At 45.6% G+C, this 12499-nt stretch overlaps 1 protein-coding gene across 1 annotated transcript in view; it reads left to right on the top strand.

The window, feature by feature from the left end:
* The window catches only part of RasGAP1 (Ras GTPase activating protein 1), a 66690-nt gene that overhangs the window by 13417 nt on the left and 40774 nt on the right, over positions 1–12499 (top strand). The window contains exons 8-10 of the mRNA XM_075681270.1: positions 1768–1916; positions 7976–8090; positions 10864–10938. Of these exons, the coding sequence (XP_075537385.1) occupies positions 1768–1916; positions 7976–8090; positions 10864–10938 (339 nt within the window). The remainder of the gene's footprint in view (positions 1–1767; positions 1917–7975; positions 8091–10863; positions 10939–12499) is intronic.

The raw sequence follows: 12499 nt of genomic DNA, 5'->3' as shown, positions 1-12499 counted from the left end.
TTTTTTAAAGGGACAGACAACCGCTCAGAACATGAATCAAGATAACCTCGCCGATGGAAAGATTGGCTATCGTAGTGGCTAAAACGAGCCATGTTTTTCTCATTAAACATTAATTTATATTTTTAATTCATCTCTAAAAGTTGCAAAAAATGACCTTTGGCACCCCATGTGGCATAAACATGAAGCTGCATAAGAGGTCCCCACGTGCTTTACTACTACTAGTGTATGTACTAGTTATAGGTGTACTAGGTGTACTAGGCATGTACTAGGTGTGTGCTAGTTCTACTAGTGTATGTGGTTACTGGTCTTTTTATTAGTATTGAAATGCAGTATATTTTTATTATAAGTTTTTCCTGACACACAGTGTGCAGATAAGCCTTCGTTTGCAGTGAGCAGAAAAGTGGCGCTGCCTTCGTTTTCACTGATTTGGCTTGGCTCGTCTATTGACAAAACGCGACGACGACGGGGGCCAGCCAGTCATGATGTAGGCGTGTATTTGTGCAAAAATGTGGTGCAAACATAAGGAATGTCTGTACAACATCGCGAACTTATTGCACCAGCTTCTTGTTTTCAAAAGTGGTTGAAAAGGTCGAAATGTAGGGGTTCAACCACAGTTACACTCACTCCTGTGAACGCAGAACGTTTGGTGACTTTCACAATTTGAGAGGCGGGCTATCGACGTCGCTCTCACTTCTCAGCATTGCTAGAGGAGGGACTCTTATTTTTTTAGAGGCTGCTCAGATTGAAAAATTCTGCTTGATAAATATTCATGTGCTTTTGGAAGCAACCGCTTCAGGTGTAAACACTACTGAGGGTGAGTTTGTGTTGCACCATAAAAAACTAAGTCCTTAAAAATTGGTTATTAGCCCCTTTGAGAAATAAACACTGCTCTTAATTGACTTTTTATTTTTGTTAGCAATATGGAAAGTTAACTTACTACGAACTCCGAATATAACAAATGCAATTAGTACCGTTAGGTTTATTATAAGTCAGCTCGGCTGTATTTGTGCAGAAACACGTGCTTTCACATTCGTAACAAAACAGACAGTACAAGTAAGAAAATTCTGAAATTGTGTTTGTGCGGTCCTGGTACAAAAAAAAGGCAACAGATTTTTGCCTGTGTAAAAGGGCATGGGCATCTGGGTTTCTCACGAATGTGTCACTAGCAATCTCACTTGTTCATTTGTTTGTTTCATTACATTTACTGGTAGTGACCAGTGGGCTGTAACAGGACTGGCTAAGCAATACTGAAATGTAGGAAATGATACTTACAAAAACATGCCCAGGCTCGGTCATCAAAGAAACAGGCAGAGTGCAAACAATGATGCGCATTGCACTGGCATTGATATTCTCTTTCCTGTTCAGTGTTCAGCAAGATTTAGCAGAATATAATGTTGGGCAAGTTGGTGCGTAGCTTTATACTTGGTTTCACTTATGTCTTAATTAGAGAAATTGCTCTCAGTCAACAAAAGTTATTATGCATCTTCATAGGACGGAAACCAGCCATGGCAATGTTGTTCTGTTTAAGTTGCTGTCTTTTTTTTTCTTTTCTTTGTTCTTTGTTTAATTTGCGTTTTATGTATTTGTGTGGAGATTTCATGCATCACCCTTATTATGTGAACTAACGAGTTGTGTATGGTGGCCCCAACAACTCCAATATCCATTTGAATATGTATTTTTCTGTCTGCCTGTTTCTTCTTTGGGAGCTTTTGTCATACGCCGCAAAATTTGAGATTGATTGCCCACCTTGTGTGCATTTACTTGCAGCCAGTGACATCAAGTGCAGCTTATCTGTTGGGCGAGATGGTGCAACACAAGGACGACGCTGCTCAGCCTTTGGTTAAAATTTTCAAGAGCCACAGCTCTGTTCTGCCCCTGCTGCGAGCACTGGCGAGCTGGGAGGTGGCTGGTGCGACGTAAGTGTGGACTGTTGTCATGTTCACTGTGCTGTACTGCTTTCATAGACTTCAGAATGACCGCGTTGCCCCAACAACAACAAATACAGTAGTTCAGATGTTTAGACCACAGTTAAGGGATTTTATAAATTTTTGTTATTTGTCTAGAGAGAGAGTGCACTCTGAAACCCCAAGTACTGTCAGCATTGCACAAATTAAGGAGGTATGGTAGGGTAAATGGTACATGTTAGCTTTAATGTAATATTTTAGAAACGGCTGCAGATATTTGCATCAAGTTTCACGCGCTTACAAAAGATGCTCTTTGGTACAACACGAGATACTTTGTTTGTGTCTAGATGGTTTGCCTTTCCTGTGGCCCACTCCCCAAATTTCAGGTGTGTTTAATTATTTGATGTACCTTTTCTCCGCAATCAAGCAGAGGAATGTGATGATATTGCACAGTGTTATGCTAAATACCCATAGGTTACATCTGAACTAAAGAGATATCATATCCACTTTGGAGTTCGCACCCCAAAACAAATAATATTTGTTTTGGGGTGCGAACTGGCTGAGACGTGTGGCTGAGACGAATGCCAAAAATTACGACGCACACCAACTTACTCCATTCCCTTGCCCCTCCCTTCATGCGCATTTGAACCTCTGCTTGCACAAAACCACAAGGTGGGTTTCTTGCGGTGTAAATTTTTCCAGGGTTATCATTCATATCATCAGAAATTTTTTTAGTTCCGAATATTTATGACTGGTTGTAGTACATGTGTACAAAGTTTCGCTGGAACGGGATGAATACTTTCTGAGAAAAGGTACCTTGAATTTGACAAATTCATAAGAAAAATGCAATTTGAGAAAAATGAAGTTTTATGTTCGAATACTGCTTGTGGATGCTCAAAATGCCCCAAGAGAAGACATTCCACTGCAGGTGTTTCCATAACCCTTCTTAAGTGTTCCTTTTTATCCGTCATGCTTCCTTGATCTCGGCAGAGTCATAGAATTCTGCCCTGTCAACACGCTCTTTGTCCATCCTGTCGAGGGCAGTATTACAAAATAGACCTGGAACAATTCCAAGTGCCTCCAGAACAGCTTTTCATGCAGAATTACCATCATTGTAGTAGGCTACAGCATTGTTGGTTGTGTAAGCACTGACAAAGTTTTCTTAGGGCAGTTGCACCGGATGAGTTGGTTCAGCAACTCATTGGTGGTCTGTGTTCGTCTATGAATACATTTGCTCAGAAAACTGACTACCTTTGAAAGTTATCTTTCTGCTCCATTTGCTGGATGATCGTGCCATTTTCTGGGCAAGTAATACATTTGAAACTCGGAAACAGAAGCGACCACGACCACATAAGCAATACCAAGAGTTTGACGTAATAGTTCTTTTCTACAAAGGACTATTACGTCAAACTCTTGCTTCGAGTTGTTAACAAATTCGACTTCGCTGTGCCATCTGCTAGCCGCCTGGTTAGCTCAGATGGTAGAGCGGCTGCCCCAGAAAGGCGGTGGTCCCGGGTTCGAGCCCCGGACCAGAACGAATTTTCCATCAACTGCGATGCTTTCCTTTCAAAAAACCTCTATGGAATTTCTTTGTGGCAATTGCCACAATTGGGTGAATGTCTCATTTTCTTTTAATTAATATATGATTTTTTGTACAAATCATTAACTTATCACCCACACACACACATAAGCAAAAAAGAACCACGCCATAATGAAGAAAACTGCGAACGACGACGATAAACAAACCGGCCTCCGCCCACGATTTTTAAACGTCAGGGCGCATGGCACATTTCGGCGTGACATTTGAACCGCTTTGAGTGGGCGGTCGAGGTCGCACTTCCGCAGGTTTGTTCCTCATAGTGCAGTCGATTTTTCTGTGCCAAATTGCAAATTCGATTTTTTGGGGGGGTTTACCTTACCATACCCCCTTAAACATTGAAAGGCTTGGTGCACAAGGCTTCTGCACCAGAGCCAATGGAACACACTGTACTGTATCTTCCGCGATTGGTGAGAAGTTGACGAGGTGCATCGTGGTGTAAGATAACGTCGTGAAGCAAGAAGTCAGCGACAGCTGTAGCGCAACTGGTCAGTAGGGCTCTAGTAATGGCATAGCGGATTGTATAGTCTGTAGTGACAGCAATCCACCTATTTCCGTCATTTGATATAGGGAATGGTCCGAGAAGATCAACGCCAACCTGAAAAAAAGGGTCGGTCGGTATATCCAAAGGCTGCAGCAGACCAGCAGGATGCACAGCTGGTCTTTTCTGGCGTTGCCACAACTCACATGTGGCAACATAGCGCCGGTTGAGACGAGGCTAGGAAAACCGTAGCCGAAGTCGGTCATAGGTCTAAGTGATGCCAAGGTGGCCAGTGATGGGAATGTCGTGCAGCTGCTGGAGTACAATCTGTTGAAGATGAGATGAAATGACGGTTAGGAGCATGAGCGCGTTGGGGTGCATGTTGCGGCGATACAGGATGCCACTTTGTAGCACGGAACATGTGAAGGGATGGGTCAGATGGATCAAAGAGCTGACATTCGATAATGTGCCATAATGATTCATCGCGCCATTGTTCAACTCCGTCGTTCCAGCACCAAGAAAGCAGATCGGTGTGACATCCACTAAACTGTCCGATGCATCGACAGGATGAGGAGGCAGGCGGTCGACGTCCTGATGTAGACGACCCGACTTGACCACAATGCGTGTATTCCTGCAGCCGTAGGGCCCAGCGACCGAGGTGTCCGGTGGGATCCTTGAGGGAAGAAAGCCAACAAAGGGCGTGGTGATCGATAGTAGCTGTAAATGGTCAACCATATATGTAGGGTCGGAACTTGCCCGCCACTCAAATGAGAGCGAGACACCTGCACTCGGTAATTGAGTAATTGTGCTCGGCTGGAGAGAGGAGGCGGCTGGCATAGGTGACAATGCGGTTGTGCCCACATTGGCGTTGAGCTAAATTATGCCGATGCCATAGCCACTGGTGTCGGTGCAAATTTCTGTCAGAGCGGAAGCATCAAAATGGGCGAGAACACGAGGTGTGGTGAGCAGCATGATGAGCTGCAAGAAAGCAGACGCTTGTTCAGAGCCCCAGCAGAAAGGAACATCTTTCTTGAGGAGGTCAGTCAGGGGACGGGCAACATGGGCGAAATTTTCCACAAACCTGCAGAAGTAAGAGCAAAGGCCAAGAAAGCTTTGAACAGCTTTGGCACAAGTTGGCACAGGGAAATTCTGCACATCATAAACTTTAGCGGGGTCAGGGTGAATGCCTGACGAATCAACAAGATGTCCGAGCATGGTTATTTGGCGGTGACTGAAGTGGCACTTGGACGATTTGAGCTGTAAGCCAGCGGTGCGAAACACAGAAAGAACAGATGAAAGTCTTTCAAGATGGGTCGCAAAAGTTGAAGACAATACAATGACATCATCCAAGTAGCACAAACGGACCATTTCAAGCCACGCAAGAGCATGTCCATCCATTCAAAGGTCGCCGGGGTAATGCACAAGCCAAAAGGCATTACCCTGAACTGATATAGGCCGTCTGGTGTGACGAATGCGGTCTTTTCACGGTCCATTTCATCCATGGCAATTTGCCAATATCCAGAGTGAAGTTGTATAGATTAAAGATAAGTGGCACCGTGGAGACAATACAGAGCATTGTCAATGCGGGGAAGTGGATATACATCCTTCTTGGCGATCGGTGTTTGGATGATGATAGTCAACGCAGAACCACCAGCTGTTATCGTTCTTGTTGACGAGAACAACAGGGTTGGAAGAGTGTTCAATAATCCCTTTGGCAAGTATTTTGTCAATCTCGCTCATGATAACTTGTCACTCAGAGGGCAACACCAGGTATGGGCATCAAGAAAAGGTGCTGCATGCCAGTATTTATATGCTGCTTCACGACCGTAGATTGACCCAAAGGGCGATCGTTCAGGTCGAAAATGTCGAAGTACGACTCGAGGAGGCCACGGAGCTCTGTCGCTTGTTGGGTTGAGAGGTCCAGTGCAATCATCTTTGTAAGATCGTTGGTTGGGGCATATGCAGAAGGCTCAGAATGAGCACTGGTCAAAGACGGCACAACAGATAAAGATAAAGCGCAAATGTGGCACTTGTGTGACGGTGACATGGCAAGAGACATGCCTTGAGGAAGTACTTGTGGGCAGTGTCTGAAATTTAGGATGGGAAGACATGTCTGATTGTCCGCTACAGAAACAATGGTGTGTGGGAAGGAGACAGTGTGAGAAAGCAGAACTGAAGTCGTGGGAGTAAGGACATAGTCTCTGTCAGGTACAGGTTGGCAGGCTAAAACAGTGATGCAGGCTGCTGCTAGAGACGAGAGGCGAATAAAATCCACAGAACAAAGCTGAGTTGGAGCTTGAGCAGGAAGGTCAACAGGAAGAGGTAGGTCAAGTTGTACAACACCGGCTGAACAGCCAATCAGAGCGGAATGGGCAGTCAAAAAGTCTAGTTCGAGAATCACATCGTGAGGGCAACGTTCGAGCACACTAAACAAAATGGGCGTATGGTGGCCGGCGACACTCACACGTGCAGCATGCTTTCCAAACGCAGCTGGAGTTCCACCGTCAACGACCTGGAGCAGTCAAGCGGGAGCAGGAGTAAGTACTTTCTTCAAGCGCGTTCGAAGCTCCACACTCATGATGGAAATTTGCGCTTCAGTGTTGATGAGTGCTGTAATAGGCAAACCATCCAGTTGGATTTGGACTGCATTGGCTCCTGTGAACAGGGGCAGAGGCAGCAGACGAAGCAAAGTCAGGATGGTTGGCAGAGCAGATGGACGGAAGACCCACATTGGCAAGTTCTTGGCGAATGACCAACTGAATGAGAGACACAAGCGGCCGAGAATCATCAAAGCACTGCGTCACTGGCATCGCAGGAGACACTGCTTCGATATCTTGCCGGACGATATGTACGACGTTCTCGGAGGAGGTGGGCTCATGCGGTAGACAAATGTCTTCACACGTAGATGAAGCTGCGGTATTTGGTAGACGCGTAAACTGTTGAACTTTGCCGGCGGCTCTTCGTGTCTTCAAAGAGAGATGACATTCGTTAATGACCTCACTGACCATTGTTATATTCGTGTAAACAAGCGGGTTAAGCACGTCGTCCGCGATGCCTTTTAAAACATGGCTGACCTTGTCTGTCTCTCCCGTATTATTATCCACCTTGCGGCAAAGAGCGAGGACGTCCTGGATGTTCGCCACGTAACAGTCAATGGACGTCAGTGCACGGGTCCCTAGGTCCTTCTTAGCAGCAGGTTGGCGGTCGACGGGATCGCCGGACAAATCTCTAAACTTCTGTTTGCACTGGTCCCAACTTGTAATCTCTTCTTCAGGTGTCTTGAACGAGACGTGTGCTGTTTTCTTTAGGTAGGATATTGGCCAGCATAAGTGTGCTATCCCACCTGCTGTGTGCGCTGACCTGTTCATAATTGTGCAACCAGTCATCGATGCCGACGTTGTCAATACCGAAAAACATGCCAGGGTCGTGAGGCTGGGCTAGGATGACCATCGGTGGCGACGACAGAGCTGTGGTTGAAGACTCTCCTTCGGATGACATGGTGGCCAGGTTTTGTCCACTGCGCCACTCCATCTTTTTGCAAGTGGTTACCCAGCACCTCCACCAATGCGGTTACGAGAAGGAAGAAGCGTTTGGCTAATCACAGATGGCTTTTAATGGTGAGCCAACAAGCGTAGACCAGCGAAAAAATTAAACTCTTCTTCTTCGTCTCCAAGGCCACCATCAGCATCCTCTTCTTCCCACATTACAGACTGTGAAATTATGTTTTTGAAAAAAACTCGAGCTATATTCCGCACTATGCGGTAGTTCTGCTTGGTAACACAGTCACACAGTTGATATATTGCTGATCCCATAGCCACTCTATTTTGTTTTAATAAATGGTTTTGCCTTGTCATAGTGCTAAGATTTCTTTTGTGTGGCTGTATGAAAATTTGCAGTTGCAAACAAAGGGGTATATAGTTACCTGTGGAGCTTGTTTTTATGTTTTTCCATTTTGTATATATATTCTTTTATTTTGTCTTTGACTGGTTGCAGGGACCCGCACACCATTTTCCGAGGCAACACGTTGGTCTCCAAGTGTGTTGATGAGTACATGAAGCTGACAGGCATGCTCTACCTGCAAGATACTCTCAAGACAGTCGTGGCAAAGGTGAGAAAAAATAAACGTCTTCTGTGCCTCCTGACTTTTTAATCAAACTGTTGCAGGCATGTCAGTACAAAAACTGAACTGCACGGGACATACGTGTGCAGAGAAGAGTGTTCATTTGTTTTTTAATGATACAGTAAAGCCTTGTTAATTCGAATTTCACAGGACCAAAAAAAGATTTACAAATTAACTACATGCCGAATTACCGAGGGTATCAAGAAAACAATAACATATGCTTCAGCAAACATAGTTTCTATTTTGCACAAAAGCAGTGTGGAAGCTGCAATTCTTGTCATCTCGTGATTGTGAAGTGCTTGTGAATTAGTGCTTGTGAAGGCGAAAGCCTCTTGACTTACTTTGCAGTGTGGCTGTGGCGCACATGTTCACCTGAGACAGGCATTTCACTGCTGCCCACACATCCCGATTATATTGTCGCCAATGAACTGGGTTGCCAACAGCTTGTCCATCCATTATGATTTAACTGGTGCTCTTCAGCCTCTGTTTCATCATCTTCTGCCATGTTTGTGGCATTGCGTGCAAAGCCATACATTACAACTATCATTTGCTACAGCGGTTGCTGACGAAACCGTGGTCGCTAGCGATGCGATCATGGATTGTGACTGCAATTCAGCAGGCATGTGGCCAGATGCACTCACCGAGTCAAAACTAATATGCTTGCCGCAACTGCTGTGGATGAAACTGCGGTCACTATCAATGCGATCATAGATGGTGATTACACAATTTGGAAGGCATGGGGCCGACACGCTTACAGAGTTGTGACAAAAGTACTGTTTGCCGCAACCTGACGCGATCATTGATGGTGTGACCATGCAGTTCTCAAGGCATGCAGCCAAAGCACCCCGAGTATAAACGAAAGTGTGGTTTTCCACAACCGCTGCAGATAAAACCACCATCGCTGTCAACGCGATAATGGATGGTGTGGCCATGCAGTTCTGAAGACAAGAGGCCGACACGCGCACAGAGTCAAATTGAAACTACGGATTGCCGCAACCACTGTCAACTGTGGTCTTTATCGACGCGATTATGAGTTGCGACTACACAGTTATGAAGGCAGCCACCATGGTCATGTTATGCGCGGCGGTAAACTCGAGACTAAAGGCTTTAAAGGCACGAAGTCTTTCTGGTACGATTTCCGCTGATGACTATAGTGATGTGGAATCCACCACTTCTTTTCAGTTGGATGCTGGCACTGCTTGTGCTCATATGCATCAGTCCGTGCTCAGAGAGTTGTCTGAATTACCGTATTTATTTGATTCTAATGCGGCCTCTATTGTAGCGCACACTTGTTTTCCATGACAAAAAAAAAAAAAACTGCGCACGATATTAATGGTCACTCGTTCACCGAGACCTAAGTCCTTTACAGTACTGCACATATCATTCTTTCATAAAGAAATACAACTTTCTCCTATTTGGGAAAACAAACATTTACTTCCAGTGCACTAAAATTGCGATGAATGAAAGAAGTCGTAGTTTTGCACAAAAAGCGAAGCATTGATTGCGATTTTTAAATTTGTGGACAGCTATATGAAGTAAGGATATAAGTTTTTTCAGCCGTGTAAACTTGTAAACATCTGCTTACCAATGAACAAGCATGGTGTCACGCAGGCACAAGCAAACATGAACTTGTCTCACTCAGTGATCATGGAGACTCGCTATCAAAGCGCTGGAGTGAGAAAGGGCTGTAGCAGGAGCAAGCGAATTGGCGTTAGTGCTGCTTCTCACTTCAGTCTGAACTAGGTGACAAGAACACACCGCTGTGTGCCTAGACACGTAGGCTCTGTGCTCATCGTAGATCGCTTTCAAGATAGCGGCCACGCCGTACGAAGGAGCCGCCGGTGTCGAACACCACTCGTTATTGCACCAGTCTTGCACGCAAGTTTTGGGAACTCCGAATGCCCGTGATGCGGCCCAATTTCCGTCCGTCTCCGCTCACATGATCACTTTCCTTTTATTTGAGGCATCATGATGAACTCGACATATGTTTGCAGTCTGCACTTTCATGCTGATAGAGCAAACACAGAAAATGAGAAGACTCATGGAGGACTAATCTAAGCACACCTACTATTGTACATGGAGGAAGCTACAAAAGCTAGGCTCGAACCACGTATGAGACGGCCATTTTTAAATGCTGATGGCGATACGGTAACACAGATTTAGGGTTGTACTCGATTCTAACGTGCGCTCAACTTTCGAAGCCGCTTTCTCGGAGAAAAAGCGGGCATGAGATTCGAGTAACTACGGTAACTGATGTGCGGCCAAATATGTCCAAATTAACAATGAGAGTTTGATTCCATTGAATAATGCGTACGTCTGCCAGGACGAGAGGATGCGACTGAATTATCCGATTTTCTGGGTTAAGGAGGGTCTGCTGAGGTTTTAATTAATGAGGTTTTACTGTGTTACACTGCTACATCACATTATGCTGATGCATACTCGCGATATCTGCTTTAAAGCTGCAATACTTGGCAAATATAACATAAAGGCACGTGCAGACCTTCTGCTCTTTTCTGAATCCAGGGCATTTATTTAAGCCATAGAGTTACCTATTTAGATGGAACTCTTTTCTGGGTAGGAAGTTGTGGTATAAGTGGACACACAAAAACAGTTAGGCATACAAAAACAGTAAGTGATAAACTGCTTTTTTGTTTGTCGCCCTTCAGGATCGTGTTACCTAGTGCACTTTTCACCTTTTGACTGTTTGTTTAAACCTTAATAGATGCACACAGGACCTTTCTTTTATCTTCCTTTTCACCAGATTCTAACTGAGCGGCTACCGTGTGAAATTGACCCCACAAGGCTGAAGGATGGAGAGTCCCTGAAAGTAAATGAGGTAAGCGTACTTCACAGGCGGTTACACTGTATTTGATACCTGGAATGGACTGTTACTATCTTGTATGTGTGTGGTCATTTGTCTATATTTTGACTAGATTTGTGCTGACTATGTGGCAATGAAGTACATACGATTCTCGTTACAATGGACTCTGAAATTCAACAAAAAACGCTATTCGAAATCTGTAATATCCAAAATACCTCACTTCTAAAACTGATTACGATGTCTTACAACGTTATTGCGAAGAGCGAGTGACAAACGTTCAAAGTAAAAAACAAACTAGAAAAAGGTCGCAGTTTCGCTCTAATGGCAAAGCATCCATTGGGATAGCAAATTAGTAGACATTTATGCGAGGAAGGATAGTGGTTTTATCTCGTTTGATGATCGCAGAACGTTGCTGCCAATACGTTGGAGTGAGGAAATGTGGCAGGAGCAGCAAGCAAACTGACCTTCATGTTGTCTCTCACTTCAGTGCGAACTAAACGTCGAAAGTACAGCTCATACGAAGCTACCGGCACTGGGTGCAGTTTGTCCACATTGCAGATCGCTTTCAAGATACGGCAGCTGCGCAGGCGAGCTCTTTGTCCACATCACAAATTGCTTTCAAGATACGGCAGCTGCGCTGTAAGCAGCAGCCGCCGGAGTAGAGCCCCCCCTCTTGCTTGCCTCCCCCGGTGCTTCGCGTGGGAGAGAAGATGGCGCGTTTTCGCCCCGCCTTCCTCTCTCTTGTGCGCAATATTGAGCCGCGATCGTCAGCTAACTCTCACAAGTCAGTTATCAGCCCATGTCGACATAGCAAAAGATACTCTTAAGGTGCCAATACACTTCGACGTGACTCGGTGCGCGCACGCGGTGGTTGTGCTACGTCACGCCAGGTCGGCTACGCCGCGTCAGGCGTAAATCCATCCCGCTACAGTACAACGCCGCGCATCTGCCGCAGCTGGAATAGCGCATGCGCAGAACACCACGCCTCTCCGTGCTGCCTGTCGTGGAACGTCGAAACAAATCTTTTCGCGCGCTTTCTCTGTCGTTAGCAATTGCCACCGCGGACCGGACTGTTGCTCGACGATGGCACGGACGCAGACACATTCCGCAAGATGAAACCTCGCTTTGTTGGTGCGTCGTCTGTGTCGCAAGAGGAACAGGTCTCTCTACATAACAGAGACACGTAGCCGCTGCCACTCCTTTTCGTCGCTTCAATAGCTTTCAGTTCACGAGTATAGTGGTCCCTCAGCCACTTCCATAGTTTCAGGCACTCTTCGACTGAAACAGGGAAAGCAATACAAACAAACAGGCGCTGAGTGCATAGCATGTCCGGAGACGTATACACACACATGCATAGCATTGACGCTCCTTTTGAGAGGCTGGAGTACATGCGTATCTACTCCCACGCATTGTTTTCCTCCTCCGCATCCCAGTAGTCTTTTGGTGTCGTAGACACAAGGGTGTTACTGGATGGCGTCCAGAAACTTTTCGATTTCGGAGCCGCACAGGTCGGGCATGCTTTCTTGCGAAGAGGCCATCTCGTTCTGGCTCAGCCTGCCGAGTAGCGAGTCTCTAC

The sequence above is a fragment of the Dermacentor variabilis genome, chromosome 2 (genome assembly GCF_050947875.1).
Source record: "Dermacentor variabilis isolate Ectoservices chromosome 2, ASM5094787v1, whole genome shotgun sequence".
Lineage (NCBI taxonomy): Eukaryota > Metazoa > Arthropoda > Arachnida > Ixodida > Ixodidae > Dermacentor > Dermacentor variabilis.
Note: the sequence above shows the minus strand (reverse complement) of the source record. Positions and strands in the feature narration are given on the sequence as shown.